At 37.3% G+C, this 18,368-nt stretch overlaps 1 protein-coding gene across 9 annotated transcripts in view; it reads left to right on the top strand.

The window, feature by feature from the left end:
* Nucleotides 1-18,098, top strand: part of adam23b (ADAM metallopeptidase domain 23b) — a 29,963-nt gene extending 11,865 nt beyond the window's left edge. For 3 of the 9 annotated variants that reach the window (XM_083536781.1, XM_083536780.1, XM_083536782.1), the window contains 18 exons: nucleotides 1,108-1,163; nucleotides 2,956-3,021; nucleotides 5,952-6,020; nucleotides 6,792-6,958; nucleotides 7,926-8,010; nucleotides 8,192-8,282; nucleotides 8,400-8,451; nucleotides 8,868-8,967; nucleotides 10,324-10,395; nucleotides 10,554-10,640; nucleotides 10,830-10,910; nucleotides 11,172-11,222; nucleotides 11,333-11,396; nucleotides 11,651-11,756; nucleotides 12,477-12,596; nucleotides 12,691-12,859; nucleotides 13,108-13,219; nucleotides 16,157-18,098. In XM_083536781.1, coding sequence (XP_083392907.1) covers nucleotides 1,108-1,163; nucleotides 2,956-3,021; nucleotides 5,952-6,020; nucleotides 6,792-6,958; nucleotides 7,926-8,010; nucleotides 8,192-8,282; nucleotides 8,400-8,451; nucleotides 8,868-8,967; nucleotides 10,324-10,395; nucleotides 10,554-10,640; nucleotides 10,830-10,910; nucleotides 11,172-11,222; nucleotides 11,333-11,396; nucleotides 11,651-11,756; nucleotides 12,477-12,596; nucleotides 12,691-12,859; nucleotides 13,108-13,219; nucleotides 16,157-16,218 — 1,610 coding nt within the window. In that variant the 3' untranslated portion in view covers nucleotides 16,219-18,098. Of the gene's footprint in view, nucleotides 1-1,107; nucleotides 1,164-2,955; nucleotides 3,022-5,951; nucleotides 6,021-6,791; nucleotides 6,959-7,925; nucleotides 8,011-8,191; nucleotides 8,283-8,399; nucleotides 8,452-8,867; nucleotides 8,968-10,323; nucleotides 10,396-10,553; nucleotides 10,641-10,829; nucleotides 10,911-11,171; nucleotides 11,223-11,332; nucleotides 11,397-11,650; nucleotides 11,757-12,476; nucleotides 12,597-12,690; nucleotides 12,860-13,107; nucleotides 13,220-13,435; nucleotides 13,527-14,958; nucleotides 15,050-16,156 lie in introns of all 9 variants that reach the window. The other 6 variants (XM_083536776.1, XM_083536778.1, XM_083536775.1 and 3 more) reach the window with 4 other exon arrangements.
* The last annotated feature ends 270 nt before the right edge of the window (nucleotides 18,099-18,368 follow it).

Below are 18,368 nucleotides of genomic sequence, written 5' to 3'. Positions count from 1 at the left end.
ATATAGCCCATGTCCCTCCTCTGCATGTCCAAACAGTCTCAATCTAGGATTCCTTACTTTGTCTCCAAAACGTCCTGCATGTGTTATTCCTAGACTGTATTGCAGCAAAAAAGTGTTAGAAGAATGGCTGTCCCTGTTCCATTAGACACAGAGATAGGAATATGGTAATGAAGTAATTAGTTTCGAAGTACACTATATTGCCAAAAGTATTGGGTCACCTGGTCATAAATATCGTATGTGATATTTAAACGTTGCATACCAAATTTAGTCCCAATTTGTTCTTATAATTCTCTCCACTCTTCTGGGAAGCTGTTCCACTAGATTTTGGAGTACGCTTATAGATATTTGTATTCTGGCGTAGGGTGAGGAGAGCTGGGGTGCAGTCAGCATTCCAATTCATCCCAAAGGTGTTCAATAGGAATGAGATCAGAGCTCTATAGCAGGCCACTCAAGATATTTCTCTCCAATGCATGTAAACCATATCTTCAAGGAGCTCACTTTGTGCACAGGGACATTGCCATGCTGGAACAGGTTTGGGTTTCCAAGTTCCAATTGAGTGTCTCCAGCTTTGTGTGAGCAGTTTAGAAAAAAACCCACATATAGCAAGAAAGGTCAGGTGACCCAATACTTTTGGCAATATAGTGTTTGTGTATAAGAACACATCAATTAGACAAAAACCTAACTGCTCATAAACAAGTACAAATACAAATTCACATACCAAGGAGTAACAGATGTCAGTAGTAAGAATGTGTTTCTTTAGGTGTTGTTAAGTATTTACAGGGTTTCACAAACAGCATATATAGAAGCACTGCATGTGCTGTATGAACCCTTGTGTGTAGTGTTCTTAGGATAGGCTGTGACCAGTATGAAGCAGTTTTTGAAACATTACATATGTGTGTACAACATAAATGGGTAGGGCTTGTTGTTTTACATGTTACTTAGTTACTTATGCATGCACCCCTCATATGAGTCACTGAAATTGTGGAACATGGATGAGATAAAGAAAATACAAAAATTAAGAGCCACAAAGGAATATGTCATAAAGTGCTTAGTGACAGGACAAAATAAAAAACACATGTTTGGGATTGTGTGTGTGTTTTATTTTAGATACTGAGGACCAGCTGGATGACATGGCTTGGCTCCGGCGCAGGAAAAAGCGTGCTGTAAGTCTGGGGTGGGGCCTCCCCCGCACCATGAGATCATATAAATGCAGTAGAGCTGTAGTCAGCGGCACAGGGTGTGTGGTATTCCCCAAAATCTGTATTTATCATGCAAACCCGATTCCAAAAAAGTTGGGACACTGTACAAATTGTGAATAAAAACAGAATGCAATGATGTGAAAGTTTCAAATTTCAATATTTTATTCAGAATACAACATAGATGACATATCAAATGTTTAAACTGAGAAAATGTATCTTTTTAAGGGAAAAATAAGTTGATTTTAAATTTCATGGCATCAAAACATCTCAAAAAAGTTGGGACAAGGTCATGTTTATCACTGTGTGGCATCCACTCTTCTTTTTATAACAGTCTGCAAATGTCTAGGGACTGAGGAGACAAGTTGCTCAAGTTTAGGAATAGATATGGCTTCTCTTTTGACCTATAGAGTTTTAGCCGGCAACGGCGAGTGGCACTGTGGATTGTGTTCACCGACAATGTTTTCTGGAAGTATTCCTGAGCCCATGTTGTGATTTCCATTACAGTAGCATTTCTGTATGTGATGCAGTGCCGTCTAAGGGCCCAAATATCACGGGCATCCAGTATGGTTTTCCGTCCTTGACCCTTACGCACAGAGATTGTTCCAGATTCTCTGAATCTTTGGATGATATTATGCACCGTAGATGATGATAACTTCAAACTCTTTGCAATTTTTCTCTGAAAAACTCCTTTCTGATATTGCTCCACTATTTTTCACCGCAGCATTTGGGGATCCTCTGCCCTTCTTGACTTCTGAGAGACACTGCCACTCTAAGAGGCTCTTTTTTATACCCAATCATGTTGCCAATTGAGCTAATAAGTGGCTAATTGGTCCTCCAGCTGTTCCTTATATGTACATTTAACTTTTCCGGCCTCTTACTGCTACCTGTCCCAACTTTTTTGGAATGTGTAGCTCTCATGAAATCCAAAATGAGGCAATATTTAGCAAGACATTTCAAAATGTCTCACTTTTAATATTTTATATTTGAACTATATTCTATTGTGAATACAATATAAGTTTATGCGATTTGTAAATTATTGCATTCCTTTTTTATTTACAATTTGTACAGTGTCCCAACTTTCTTGGAATCGGGTTTGTATACAGAACAAAACAGTCAGTTACCATATATCAGTTACCAAATATTGTAAAACTAATCTTTCTACAAAGCTCTGATGTGGTTTATGGATTAATGCACAAACCTGAGATCTAATAAAACAATGCTCAGAAAGTCACTTAAACAGTGTTTCAGCTATTCTAATGAGCAAGCATGCTTGATCTGTAACTTCTTTCACCATGCTATGTGACTTAAGCAGTGGTACCCACAAAGCTGAATTGGAATTCAGGCAGGTTAAATGTATTATAGTAAATTGATCGAATTATAGAAGCATGTGTCTAATAGTAGACTACGACTGCTAGGTTTGATGTCTCATAGTTGCAGAGTCTATAAACCTATGCAAGTAGGAAAAATAACATCAGTCTTGCCTGGTGTTTAAAGCTTTGGGAATGCTTTTACCCAAATTCCTACAATCCAGATTAAACAGAAATTCAGAAAAAATATGTGCAGACCATGCAAATTTATCATTTATTCATACTGCATACCAGACAAAAGATAAACAACAACTAATTGAGAGCACACATCCCTTGGTACTGCAGAAATATTTAATAACCACTTTAATGGGTTTTTTTCCCCACTCTTTAATAGTTTTGAAATGTGGCACTTTTCTGGTTTCTATCATTATTTCTCTTTCTGTTTTCAGATGCCAAGGAATGTGTTTGAGGAGATGAAATATATCGAGCTCATGATTGTCAGTGACCACAATATGGTGTGTGTTTATGTCTGTGTTTTTGTGGGTGGATGGATGACTGTGTTTGTGTTTAGGTGAATTCACGACTTGAGAGGTTGTATGTGTAAATAGTCACACATTGCATTTTACTCTCAAGTGGAATATGATCCAGTTTATTTCAGACATAGTTATTAGATGGGAATTTTTTTATTGGCTTGAGACGTTTGGTCTTTGGGTCTAGACACATGAGGTTTGTACATTGGTTGTGTAAGACACATTGAAAGCAGTAGCCACAGGAGGGCGCTCATACCACTGTCATTTACATGTCACATTCAGGGAAGCATTCCATTTTACATCTCAGTGAAGGTAAGTAGGAGTAAGACAATGTACATGTGTGAATGAGAGGGAGGGCAGTGAAGTGGTGTGGTTGCAGGGAGAAGAGGTGGTGAAGCTGGAAGAGTTTAGGTACCTGGGGTTAACAGTGCAAAGTAATGGAGAGTGTGTTAGAGAAGTAAAGAAAAGAGTGCAGGCAGGGTGAAGTGGGTGGAGAAGAGTGATCGCAGGAGTGATTTGTGATAGTAGGGTATCTGCAAGAGTAAAAGGATAAGTTTCTAGGACTGTGGTAAGAGTTAAAAATTAGTTTATTATTACTACAGCGCATGTAGGACGTTTTGGAGACAAGGTGAGGGAGGTGGTTGAGAAGGTTTAAACATGTGCAGAGGAGGGACATGGGGTATATCGGTAGGAGAATGCTGAGGATGGAGCCACCAGGAAGGAGGAAAAGAGGAAGGCCAAAGAGGAGGTTTATGGATGTGGTGAGGGAAGACATGCAGGTAGTTGGTTTGAAAGAAGCAGATGTAGAGGACAGAATAGTATGGAGACTGATGATCTGCTGTGGCGACCCCTAATGGGAGCAGCCGAAAGAAGAAAAGGAAGACTCCATTTTACCTCTCAATCTACATGACAGTAACATTTTCCCAATACATGCTAATGGTTTTATAGTTTGTTTATCTTATCTCTTCAGCTGTTTTTCCAATCTGAGTGGGTTAATAATCTGTAAACAATTAACATCTTAAATAACCTTTTTATATTAGTTCAGGATTTAAGTTTAAGTGCAGTCCATCCCAATGGTAGAAGCTTAGGAAAGCTTCTACCATTAAGCACTGTTCTTTGTGGTTCTTTTGCACCTCAGGGGAACTCTTAACGCTACAAGAAGTTTTTGCCTTTTAGTAACACTGCCAAAGAATCCTTAAATAATGACATAAATTTGAATAACTGTCTCTAGAAGTGCATCTTTCAGTATTTATTAGCTGCCTTTAATTGAGTTTCTTCTTATTATTATTTCGGCTGCTCCCATTAGGGGTTGCCACAGCGGATCATCCGTCTCCATATCACCCTGTCCTCTACATCTGCCTCTTTCACACCAACTACCTGCATGTCTTCCCTCACCACATCCATTAACCTCCTCCTTGGTCCTTCTCTTTTCCTCCTTCCTGGTGGCTCCATCCTCAGCACTCTTCTACCAATATAACTCATGTCCCTCCTCTGAACATGTCCAAACCATCTCAATCTCGCCTCCCTCACCTTGTCACCAAAACGTCCAACATGCACTGTCCGTCTAATAAACTAATTTCTAATCTTGTCCATCTTTGTCACTCCCAACAAAAACCTTAAAATCTTCAGCTCTGCTACCTCCAGCTCCACCTCCTGTCTTTTACTCAATGCCACTGTCTCTAAACCATACAACATCGCAGGTTTCACCACAGTCCTATAAACTTTCCCTTTCATTCTTGCAGATACTCTTCTATCACAAATCGCTCCCGTCACTCTTCTCCACCCACTCCACCCTGCCTGCACTCTTTTCTTTTTTTTGCTTTACTTCTCTAACCCTGCAACCACACCACTCCACTGCCCTCCCTCTCATTTATGCACATGTACTCTGTTTTACTCCTACTGACTTTCATTCCCCTTCTCTCCAGCATGTACCTCCACCTCTCCAGCATGTACCTCTACCTCTCCAGGATGTACCTCCACCTCTCCAGGCTCTTCTCAACCTGCTCACTACTCTCATCACAAATCACAATATTGTCCACAAACATAATAGTCCAGGGAGACTCCTGTCTGACCTCGTCCGTCAAACTGTCCATCACCACTGCAAGGGCTCAGAGCCGATCCTTGATGCAGTCCAACCTTCACCTTGAACCAGTCTGTCGTTCCTACTGCACACTTCACTGCCGTCACACTGTTCTCATACATGTCCTGCACCACCCTCACATACTTCACTGACACACCTGACTTCCTCATACAATATTACAACTCCTCTCTTGGCACCCTGTCGTACGCTTTCTCTAAATCCACAAACACACAATGCAATTCCTTCTGTCCTTCTCTTTACTTCTCCATCAACATTCTCAAAGCAAATAAGGCATCTGTGGTGCACTTCCCCGGCATGAAACCATACTGTTGCTCACAGATGGTCACCTCTTCTCTCAGCCTGGCTTCCACTACACTTTCCCATAACTTCATGGTGTGACTGATCAACATTATTCCCCTGTAGTTACTGCAGGTCTGAACATCTCCCTTATTCTTAAAGATCGGTACCAGCACACTCCTTCTCCTTTCCTCAGGGATCCTCTCACCTTCCAAATCTTGTTAAACAATCTGGTTAAAAACTTCACTGCCATCTTTCCTATTTAGTTTATTATTTTTTAATTGTATTTTTCTTTACTTTTTTACTTTTACATTTGTATGATATACTAAATGTGATTTTTATATTTTGTATAATTTCTTACAATTGCTCATAAAACTTATCCAGATTTTTGGCACTTTATTAAAGGAATACATTTACATAAAAGCCTGTGTAAATATAGGTTATTATTCGTGCTGGTGTTGCTATGGTTGTTGCTGTTACTTGTGGATAGGTTTCTAATATTTTTTCTCTTTTTTTCTAACTGATATTATTGGTGCAGTTTAAAAGACAGAAGACCAAACAGCAAACACGCAACTTTGCAAAGTCTGTGGTCAATCTGGTAGATGGGGTAAGTTCCTTAGTACTTTATACTTAATACTTTTTTATTAATTGTTCAAATTCTATTATGCAGCATGCTGATAATAAAATTATAAGTACATACATAAATATTTAAATAGATACACTGTTTATTAGGAACACTATTATAATATAGTGTATGGCTTCCCTTTGCTCTTAAAACAGCCTCAATTCTTTATGGCATGGATTCCACAAGATGTTGAAAACATTTCTTTGAGAATCTGGTCTATGTAGATTGAGTCATGCAATTCCCGCACATCTTAAGTGTTCTATTGAATTCAGATCCAGTGACTAGGAAGGTCACTGAAGAGCATTAAACTCATTGTCATGTTCATGAAACCAGTTTGGGGTGACTTTTGCCTTGTGAGATGGTGCATTATGATGATCAAAACAACCATCAGAGATTGTAAATTGTGGCCATGAATGGATGCACATGGTCAGCAACAATACTCATCTTGGTTGTGCCATTCAAGTGATGATTGTTTGGTATTGTAGATCATCTGCCCCATGGTTTGATGTTTAATATAATCTGAAATGTTTTTCTGCTCACATAGAGTGATAATCTGAGTTCCTGTAGCTTTCCTGTCAACTCACTCCTGTCTGGCCTTTCTCTGCTGACCTCTTTCATCAGCCAGCCTTTTTTGCAGAACTGCTGCTTACTGAATGTGTTTTTTTTTTTTTGCACCGTTAACTAAACTCTAGAAAATGTGTGTGTAATACAGCAGTTATACGTATGCACAAACCATTTTTTTTCTGTCTGTAGGTCTTTACTGAACAACTGAACACACGTGTGGTCCTGGTTGCTATGGAAATATGGACTGATAAGGACCGTATTCCAGTCAGTGTGATGCCACTGAACATGCTAAAAGACTTTGCCAAATATCGACAGCAGCACATAAGACAGCATGCAGATTCAGTGCACCTTCTCTCGTGAGTCTGCTTCTTTTCCACACTCCTGCATATTTTTAAGAAATAGGACTAGTCACACACTCAAATAGTTTCATGTTCAATTGAATGTCCAGGCTATTGAATTAAAAAAATATTGTAACATAGGTTTTGGAATTTGTATTATTATTATTATTATTATTATTATTATTATTATTATTATTATTATTGTAAGTAGCAGTAGTAGTAGAAGTGGTAAATAATGAATCTATTACATTGTGCACTATGCTACTAGATTGTGAATATTGCTAAGCATACGGTTCATAAAGGTGCCAAATTCTAGCTTTTAATTTTTGTCATTCAGCACAAGATGTGTTTTTTTTATTACCTTCTTTTGTGCTAATTAACTAATAGACACTCTAGTCAAAACAGCTCAGTTAGGACTTATTCCATATGCTGATCACACTCTATTATAGGTCTGAATTTAGGACATGATGAATCAGCATACCAAAAGATTCCACATAGCAGCAGCATAAAATATCAAAATCCCCAAAAGGCTTCTCAAACTAGAGAGTTATATAGTAAAAAGGCAGCTGCTGACACAGTTAACAGTTATAATAAGCTGCATATCACTGTAAATACAGAGGTATTCTCTCAGTTTAGTGTACTCTTTGTATCCAGAGAAAACCAGTAAAGTTCAGAGAAAACCACAAAAGTGAAGGAAGTACCCCTTCCCGCTCAGCACACCACACATTTTTTACTTCCACCTACTGCCAGTTGATACGGATAATCAATACAAGCAGCGATTCCTGGAGTCCAACCATAACCGCACTTACAATCAATTTCAAAATCATTGGGACACTTTAATCCATAAACTACAGGATGGCTACATTGTCATAGTAGAAGAGACCAGCTGGATAGAGACTAAATCTAATAGTATAACAAAGCCAAATTGTTTCTTTATATGTAATCATATATTGGCAGAGACTGAGTCTGTTTTATGTATCTACAGTAATGTGACATTTCACTACCGTCAGAGCAGCGCTGCATTCTTCGGCGGCATGTGTTCACTCAGTCGTGGGGTTGGAGTTAACGAGGTGAGATAATAAAACAGGTTTCCAGTTATGAATTAATTCAAAACTACAGTTTTGGTTTCTTCTGTATATGCTCAATAGTGCAGCAATTTAGTTTAGTAAACATACAGGTGTATGCAGCAGATGTAATTTTTAAGTATATGATAGAATGAATTTTCATTTTATGTTTATGTATAATGTGTAGTATGGATCTGCTTGGACTGTGGCTGTCTCACTATCCCAGAGTCTGGCCCAAAATCTAGCCATTCAGTGGGATCCTACATCCCACAAGAATAGTATGTACACGCATAGAGACTTTCAAATTATAAAACCATACTTGGGGGATTTTGTTGCTTTGTCATATTTCATGTTAAGGATCTGTCACTGTGTGTTGCATGTGCTTTCTGTCTCAGAGGAGTGTGGCTGTGCTGACTCATGGGTGGGTTGCATCATGGAGGACACTGGGTGAGAATTTAATCTACCGTTGCACACACATATTTAAAAATTTTCACACCTGGGGTTATAATGACAGGGTATGGAGTCGGAGGGGGTTCATTAACACCATTGTTGTTATTTAGATGCATCGTAATTATTTAGATATGCCACAAAGTGTTTTTATCCCTTTCCCCCCAATGCATAATTGTATGTGGGTATACTGTGATGACAGGGTTTGATTGTTTAACCAGGTGGTTCATGGACAATCAGAATTTTTTAGCACCAGGAAGTAGATGTCAAATCATGATAAACCTGATTGTGCTAACAGTTTTAACAGCACTGCTAATGATGTGGTACACTCCAAATAATATCTCTCTATTGATTTCACATTTACACAATGTTTCTTTTGGCACTGGCATGTAATCTCCTACTCTCCTCTGCTGTAGAGTGCAGCACCCACGAAGGTTTTCTAAATGTAGTATTTCCGACTATAAGGAATTCCTTCTGAAAGGTGGAGGATCGTGCCTCTTCAACAGGCCTAACAAGGTAAGAGCTGTTCACTCTGCCAGCTGTTTTTCATCTGTTTATCTTTATTCTAGCTGTAATGCATGTAAATATGCAAAGTTAAACTACAGCTAACCAAATCAATATTTTTGTGTACATAAACAGCTTGCACACATCACAAGTATCACAGTATGTAAATATGACAATGAATCACTTGCCCCATCAAGTCTTTCTAGGAAAATGTGACTCATAAAGGCAAGCTGTCAGAACTGGTGAACAAAACAAGTTTAAATAAGCTAGCTTTATTATAGTTTTGGCTACACACACATTATACTGTGTATATATATATATATATATATATATATATATATATATATATATATATATATATATATATATATATATATATATATATATATATATATATATATATACACTTCCTAAGGGTGATGAGGGGAGAAATGGCTACTATCATTCTTAAAACTTGTACATTGATTTTTGAAATTTAGCTTTGCATTAAGCATAATTCTACATTTTAAACACTGTGTGTGGGGGTGGAACAGCATCTGTTGGTTGGCATCATTGCTGGCTCAAAGCTGTAGGGTTCATTCTATTTCAATTCTAAAATTGTTCAAATTTTTATTATCTTTATTTATTGAATTTAGCATGTTTGTCATGTCTGTGTAGGTTTTCTGTTGGGTTCTCCAGTTTTTTCCTGCACATTGGTGAATTGGCAACTGTACATTGTGAAAAGTCTAGCGAGAGATCATTTAAGGGCATCATTTAAAGGTGTATTCCAAGTGATCAGAGTGTATTCCATGTTCAGAGAAATTAATAAGCAAGTAATTACTCAACTTGATGCAAATCGGAAGTAAATGTTTCCACCCTGCTATTGATCCTCAATAATATCATCAATAGCAGGTTGGCAACATTTACTTCCTATTTGCATCAAGTTGAGTAATTACTTGTTTATTAATTTCTCTGAACATGGTAGGACATGAGTGTTAAATGAGATAAAGCCTTCTTTGTTCAGCAAAACAAATGCACCATCAGATATTGCTGCATTTAAAGTGATCAGAGGAAGAGCCCAGGCTGAATTTAGCTTTAAAAACCTTACAATTATAAATTCTAATTCTACTTCATGATTTTCTGTGATGTTAAACTAGCATGGAAATACCACATTCATTATATTAACTCTATAACAACTCCAGCAGCATGTAATTCAGAGAACAAAGCACATGTTCATCTCCTTAAATAAATAAGACACCGATGTGAGGCCTTTACAGTCCCACAAATCACTTTAAACCCTATCACAAATGAACAGAAATTTGCAGCTGAAAGTTTTGCATTTCTTTTTTTACTGTGGCATGAAAAGTGTAATATGTTTTACCTATGCAGCTGTTTGAGCCGACAGATTGTGGGAATGGATATGTGGAGGTGGGAGAGGAGTGTGACTGCGGTGTAAGAGCTGTGAGTCATTGCTTTCACATTTTGCTTTAAAAAAATAAAAATTGCTTAATCGGGTGATGTTAATTTTATATCGTTTAACAGATAAAAACTATTTATTTTCTGCCTGTCAGAGAATTGCTGATATAAACTGAAGGGGTTGAACATTGTCTTTATTGTAGGAATGCTATAAGGTTTGCTGCAAGAAGTGTTCTCTCTCAAATGGAGCACACTGTAGTGATGGGCCATGCTGCAACAGCACCTGTCTGGTGAGTGAGTTTAACAACAGACTCATGTAAATCAATTGATTCACCCTTGTTTAGGGAGGATTCATTGTCTGTTCCATCTGTGTCTTTGTCCTATTTTGAAAAGAACATTTTGATGAATTGGATGCTTTTACGCTAGCAATCCCATTTATCTTTTACTCTCCTTCTGTCTTCCTTCCTTTTCTCTTAAAGTTTTACCCAAGAGGTTTTAGCTGTCGGTATGCAGTGAATGACTGTGATATTTCCGAGACCTGCTCAGGAGACTCTGGGCAGGTAAGAAACAGCATACCACTTTCAGTTCTATCTTTTTGTTTCTTACTCTGTTAGTGCCCAGTTTTATGAGTAGTGCTCTGAATATATAAATAAAATGAAATAACAAAAAAAAAAAAAAGATTAATTTCACTTAATTAAGAATATTGTACAACAGTTAATACACCTTAAATGTGCACATGCAGAACCAATTGCTAATCTGTAAAATTTGAAGGGTTATGCCAGCAAAGCACATTCACTGAGGCTATGTCTTTCTGTCTGCAGTGTCCTTCTAACCTCCACAAACAGGATGGCTCATTATGCCACCTTGACCAGGTATAAAGTGCTAAAGGATGTAAAAAAAAATATTAATTATTCATTTTTTTGGTTTATTGTATTATTAATTATTTTATTATTGTATTGATTTTTTTTTTTAATCCGCACAGGGACGATGCTATAGTGGAGAGTGTAAAACCAGAGAAAACCAGTGCAAATATGTGTGGGGTCCAAGTGAGTGATGTATTTCACACAATTCATAGATCTTTATTTTAACTTCATGTATATTGTATTACAGTGTCATTCACGAATCAAAGCGCAGCCCACAATTACCTTGAATCACAGATACAGCAAAATTTATGCCTCGAGGCATAAATAAACATTTTAAACAAATCAATATCCTTTTCCAAAGTTTGTATTTTCTTCCAAAGCACTGTCTCTTTCTACTATTCTTCCTCCATCTCTGTCTGATTTCTACATCTGGGTAGAGTCTGGGGGCTCGGAGAAATTCTGTTATGAGAAGTTGAACACAGAAGGATCTGAGAAAGGGAACTGTGGGGAAGATGGAGATAAATGGATTCAATGTGGAAAGCAGTGAGTCTCTAAAGTGCACATTGCAGTGTATCTAGTCTTGGGAAACTAGATTAATTTGATTAATGATTGTATATATAAAATGCATTTTTATGCATTGTATTGTAATATAATGTAATGTATTGTAAACACCATAATGCATAACTTTATTAATTAAAATGTAGTCCTCCAGATAAACAGTGCTGCTGTCATTACCTTTTTGTGGCCTTTTAAGGGGTAATACAATAACGTAATCATTATTGAACTAAAATGGTATTATCTAGTTTTTAAGTGTATTTACTCCACAATAGATCCATTTAGGTGTGACATATTGTGGCCATATCAAATTGTTAGATAGTGGCACTGGATTTTTTACTGAACCTCACTTATTGTATTGCATAACAAAAATAGGCTTGCATCCATGTCAGAATTGTGCATAATTGATAGCACTCTGTTTTTTTTTACATTTGGTGCAACTGTATGAGTAAAGATTACATCTGTTGTTACATCTATGTCTGAATAAGAATTTTTTAAAGTATAGGATTTTCACTATGTGCACTTAGAATATACAGAATATTGCCCTCTGTGACTGCAAATATACCCTCTTATTGTAGAGATGTGATGTCTATTGCTGCTGATGTAATCTGCATTTGCTGCATTGGCAGTATTTGTATTTTTTACTGCATTGTCAGTATGCTGGTCTGTCTATATCCTGTAGTCATTAGTAAATGTCTCTGCTTACAGCGATGTGTTCTGTGGGTATCTGCTGTGCACTAACGTTGGGCCAATGCCTCGCATGGGAAGAATAAAGGGAGAGATCACACCCACATCCTTTAATCATCAGGGCCGACTGATTGAATGCAGGTGAGAGGAACATGCATCCAGGCAACATGCATTGTTGCTCAGCTATACTGGATAAACTGGATGTTTAAATTTGCGCCATTGTTTTGCATCTTAGCGGCGGTCACGTGTTATTGGATGACGACACTGATCTGGGTTACGTAGAGGATGGGACACCATGTGGGCCGTCCATGATGTGCCTTGACCGTAAGTGTCTGCCCATACAATTCTTCAACATGAGTGCCTGTCCTGCTGGGCCCAATGGTCGCATCTGCTCAAGCCATGGGGTAAATACTCATCGTGACTAACTATCAGATTAAATTCACTGCACTGTAGAAAATTTAATAGAAGTTTGATTTATGCACACTTTTGCACAGTACTGTATGATATATTGTATGATATTACTGATATGCACATACATTTTGCATAGTTAAATTATTATAATTTTGATCAAATTTAAGCCAAATGTAAGATTTTATAAATATCAATATAAGTAAATATTATTCGAATGTGTCCATCGCTGTATGGCTGACAGGTGTGCAATAATGAGGCGACATGTACATGTGATGTGACATGGGCCGGGACTGACTGCAGCATACCTGACCCCCCTAAAGTACCCCCTTCTAGTGAAGATGATGAGCCAAAGGGTTTGTTATTTTGTTATTATTTTTCATTTATTCATACACATACAAACAATGTACTGTGTTTCAGAGATTCCAAACCCATGCTTGGATTAAAGTTTAACTTGTAAAATAAGTTGATGGCCCACAAATATCAAGCACTCTTTAAGCAATACCCGCAGATGAAGCTGTTGTGGAAGAGCAGCATGGTCAGTAATGATGCGTCCTCTCTCTCATGCACAGCAAATGTGGCCACTAACAGGCTGATAGGGGCTCTAGCAGGGACTGTTCTGGCCCTGGGGGTTCTGTTTGGAGGAACTGGGTGGGGACTTGAGTAAGCATTTTTTTCCCGTGGTGCTGCTGCCCTGTGTTTGACAGTGCAGTGACCTGCCTATGCTGGTGTTTGATTGTCTTTGTGTGTACAGTATGTGTAGTGGCTGTATTGTGTAGCTTGTAACCATGGTGGTGTGATTGAGTGTTTTTTCCTAAGTCTGTGTAGTATCCTGTGATTGATTGTCACCTATTTCCAAATCTCTTGTCCATTTTGTCTTTGCTATGCATCTTCTTGTGTTGTTTATCATTGATACTGACATTCATGTCAGTTAAGTCTAATCTTCTTGATTTTCAGGCCTTAAATCAATAGCTATTGCGTGGGGTTTCAAAACTGAACTCTATATAGGTTATATAGCATCCTAAAAATCTACAGTATTTTCTAGACAGATCCGATAAAAAACTTTCTTTCGGCTTCTCCCATTAGGGGTCGCCACAGCGGACCATCCGCATGTTTGATTTGGCAGATCCGATACTGATCAGTAATCAGATTTGCACTGTATACGAGTCTAAATGTAAAACAATTCAAGGCCTGAAGGCCTCTTAATTGCACTGTCTCACATTTTAGCCATGAGTGTGGTGCATTTCTGGTACAAAGTTTGCGCCGTTCTTTGCTCCAAGAAACAGTTGAACTTAACGGTTTTTTTTTTTTTTTTGGATATACATTTTACTCAGTTGGCACATTTACACAAAGCAGTTGTATAAATGAAAGGACATAACTGTTAAGAGAATAAGGATCTTGCTCAAAGGCCTAAAAAGTGGCAGTTTGGCAATGCCAGGGATTGAACATGCAACCAGCAACTCAGAACCTTAACCACTGAACCATAACATCTCTGTTGACATACAACTGCCCTTTTTATAAGATAGTCTAATAATCTAATATGCAAATCTGGTATGGTTCTCAAAACACATTTATAACTTTATCAGCAAAAACTAGCATTTTACACTGTACATAAACACATTTTGCATATGTAATGTTAAGTGATGCCATTACAATTTGATTGTGGCATGCTTCATATTAAAAAATCAAAAATTAAACGTTATTTGCATAGATATTCTGAGTTTTTTTGGAATTATATTTTCACAGCATGCTACTATAATTTCTGAATGTGATATTCATATCACAAACAGCTAACTCTGTACAAATGAAATGTATTTTGGAATTGTTTATCTTTCATCAGCAGGGCTTGACGATAGCACTGTAAGTGCAAATAAAAGTTAATAGAATGCAATACATTGAAGAGCAGAACTGCTTAATTGGGCAGAAGTAGACATGTTTGTGCAAAGAAGTTAACCTGCTTGAACAAACAAACATGATTGTTCCATGTAACTGTAAACTCTTTATAACAATGTTGAGAAACCACATTTAAAGTAAATAGTTTGAGTTTTAGTCAAAGTAAAAATATATATTTTCCCATGCTGCCCCTCCATGACAGGACCTAGTGCCACCAACCTGATCATTGGCTCCATCGCTGGAGCCATCCTGGTGGCAGCCATAGTGCTGGGAGGGACAGGCTGGGGCTTTAAGTAAGGACTGGCCTGCTTGTGTTTATCTTGCAGACTACAACATCAGTATGTCATACACACTCCAGGAGTTGGGCTTCTGCTATAGACAACAAAATGCTCTGAACTTAAAAATGTAATCTATCTTAGAGCCATTTCCTGTTAATTTTATTATTTGTGTATTAGGAAAGGTAGAACATTTAAACTATGGCAGAACCTCCAATGAACTGAATATGTGTGGTAAAAAGCTTGACATGCATGCTAAATTTAAAACTTCAGTTGAGATACGTGAAAGCTACTCTGTCTGGGCACTGATTAAACACAGGCTTGTATTTGATACAAGCATCTTGGCATGGGTAACATCGCAGCACATGAAGTTTTAGTAATCATATGATTAATGAAATCATATTTTATTAATTCTGAACTGTTTATAATCATCTGCCACTGAACTCAGTCAGTGTTTGGTATGAGGTTCACTGGGCATTTCATTATGCCCTTTAGCCAGAGACTAGTTAATGATACGTGCCTATAAAACTGCAAAGACCTGGTATGGCTGAACTCAGAAAATATGGCATGCCATGTCAATTCTTCTCCTTTTTCTTTATGAAATATTAAAAAAAATGCATCACTGCACCTTTATCATTAGATGTCATTATATAAGACATCTCTTTGACGCATGGTCCCCCTCAGCTTCCATGTGAATGCCATTCTTCTTTCTTTTTCAACAGTTTTTATGGACGTTATGAAAAGACACCTTCTGGAAAAATATTATTATATGTATAAGCTCTTTGGACAAAAGTTAGTCATGTGATAAATGAATCCTGTTCCAGCAGGCCAGGATTCTATGTGTATTTTAAAATCATTCCTGTTAATTTTAGCAGACCCATTCACTGACTGGTATACTGTACATCAAAATGTACGCAATGTGCATGCTTCAACTGCATGATTTAGTCGACCTCCAAAAACCAGGTGTAGATCGACGGTTTATGCGTAGCTGTACAAAAGAAAAGTGGATTGAGATCTAAACAATGGCTTTGTCATGCTGAACACATTCAATGTTTTAGCTTTTATTGTATATCTAACTCAAGGGTTTTTTTTTGTCTGTTTTTTCTCTACCCTCTCAATGACAAGAAACGTCAAAAAGCGAAGGTATGACCCGAACGCATCCGCCATCTAGTGGAGAAAATGGATGATGATCCTCCAAAGCTTCTTAAGTAATCTAAAGCTGGACTACAATTTTTGCTGCTCTTTTTGAGTTTTAAAGCATAATATTTAATAAAATGAGATCAAATGGTATACAGTAGATAACAAATCACATAGTTTTGTAGAATTGCAGCTTTTCAGCTCAAGTTTCAAATCCCAAGATCACCAATTTGATTTTATTGTCATGCCTCTTCATTCATAATGAAAAAACCCACTCTCATCACCTCATCACACCACAGAGCACCAGCTACTCTGACACCTTGGCCAAAGGGCTGCATGGCTACCTATGCTTACTGATACTTGACAGAAAAGAGCAGTAAACCCTCTGAAAGGGAAAGAAGAAAATGTCCTTTCACACATATTGGGGAACAAATAGGCCATTGCTTTGGTACTACATCAGTGTGAAAGGGTGAGTTCTGCTCAATGAACTGCAGTTTATACTCTGGGATAGATGTTAAATCACTACAGACTGCAATGTCTTCAGTGGTTTATTACACCAAGTTGAACCCAGCTGCATATAGGCCTTAACATATTACACATATCACATAGAGGCAGGAAGTAGACTTGACTCTACTGCTGCACAGGCAGGGAACGAGTTAAGATGCTGATCTAAAGATCATTTAACAATGACGGTTTCAGCATTAGGCTTTGCTTCTGATGGAGCATGTCATGTAGTAGGCATAGTTTGAAACGGTCATAGAGCCAATTTTTCAAGTTCAAAAAAAATATATGTAGGTTTAAATGTATAGGTTTCAGACAAAGGTATGTAAAATAATCCATATCAGTTCAGTGATTGCTGAGGAAATCAATCTGGATAAGTGGTTTTTGACAGGGACTTAAAGCCAAAGAAACATTTCAGGCTTTGGGGTGTCTAATAGAGAACACCTTATCCATTCTGTAGGATTAAAGGCTTCCAATTAAACAGAAAATAATTTCGGACAATTTACCATATCAAAGGGATGTCATGAAACAGTAAGTCAAAAAGTGACTAACATACAGTATAAGCCTGAAGATATTTCATCATTTATCCTCATTCTGAACCATTTTAGTTGGTCTAAACTGCTGAAGCAATTATAAGTAAACTTCTTCAAATGTACACTGCAAGTGCAAGTTCTGTCACATTGACTTATTGGTCCGGAACAATTTGGTACCCGGAATATTGAAAACATTCATAGACATCCCGGAATAATATGGACTCACACATACACACACATGTTTCATTTTGATCTTGGATACAGTCTTGTACCAATCTTGTGGCACTTCATTTAGCTCTAACTGCTAAACCTTTAAGGGGCAATTGCTTTGCTGCATGCATTCACAATAGTTGACTTATTACTATGTAAAACAGTCCCCGAACCCAATAAGAAACATATACTACAAAAGGATACGTGTGCATGTCAGCAACAGAACAACTTTTATTTACTATGCAAAAAAAGAGAAAAAGAAATAAAAAATATTGCACAACCTCAACTAAATAAACTAATGACAATACACCAAGATTGCCTGTAAGGGCATTCTCATCTTCTTTCTCTTCTTCTTCCTCTTCTTCCTTCTCTTTTTTATATTATCCAAACTATTAAATATATTGTTTTGCTTCATATTACAGAAAATTGGTTGGCAAACTTCATGTGGGTATTAAATGAATGTATTTTGATTTTATAGGAGGGAATGTATTGTGTCAGGTTTGGAATAAATCTGGTAATTATTTCCTTGTCTGATATTTCAGGTGAGGTTTTAATATCTCACTTTATTAAAAATGTAATGCTTTATTTTTCATTAATTACTGGCAACTTCTCTGTTGTGAGCAGGGGACATACACACTTACCACCTTTACTCACAGTACATGTGCAGACATTCAATTAAATAAAAATATATATATATATGATCAATAAACTTAAAATGTTTTAAATTTTAAGGCATATTTTTCTATTTATTTTTTTTCCCCCACAGTGTTTTTCCTTTGTATTGCAACTTTTACTTTTTACTAGTAAACCTTTGTGTAAATGCATAAAGACACCAGGGCGGGTCTGCAGACAAAACTGGCTACAGAAACACCCTTCTTGATGAAAAGGAGGGGCCATCCTTTAGAAACTGTAATAGAATATGATTTCAGCTGTTGTAAATTTCCCGAGCCCTAACT

This window comes from Silurus aristotelis (assembly GCF_946808225.1).
Source record: "Silurus aristotelis genome assembly, chromosome: 3".
NCBI classification, from domain to species: domain Eukaryota; kingdom Metazoa; phylum Chordata; class Actinopteri; order Siluriformes; family Siluridae; genus Silurus; species Silurus aristotelis.
The sequence above is the reverse complement of the archived record's forward strand: the minus strand, read 5'-3'. Positions and strand labels throughout refer to the sequence as shown.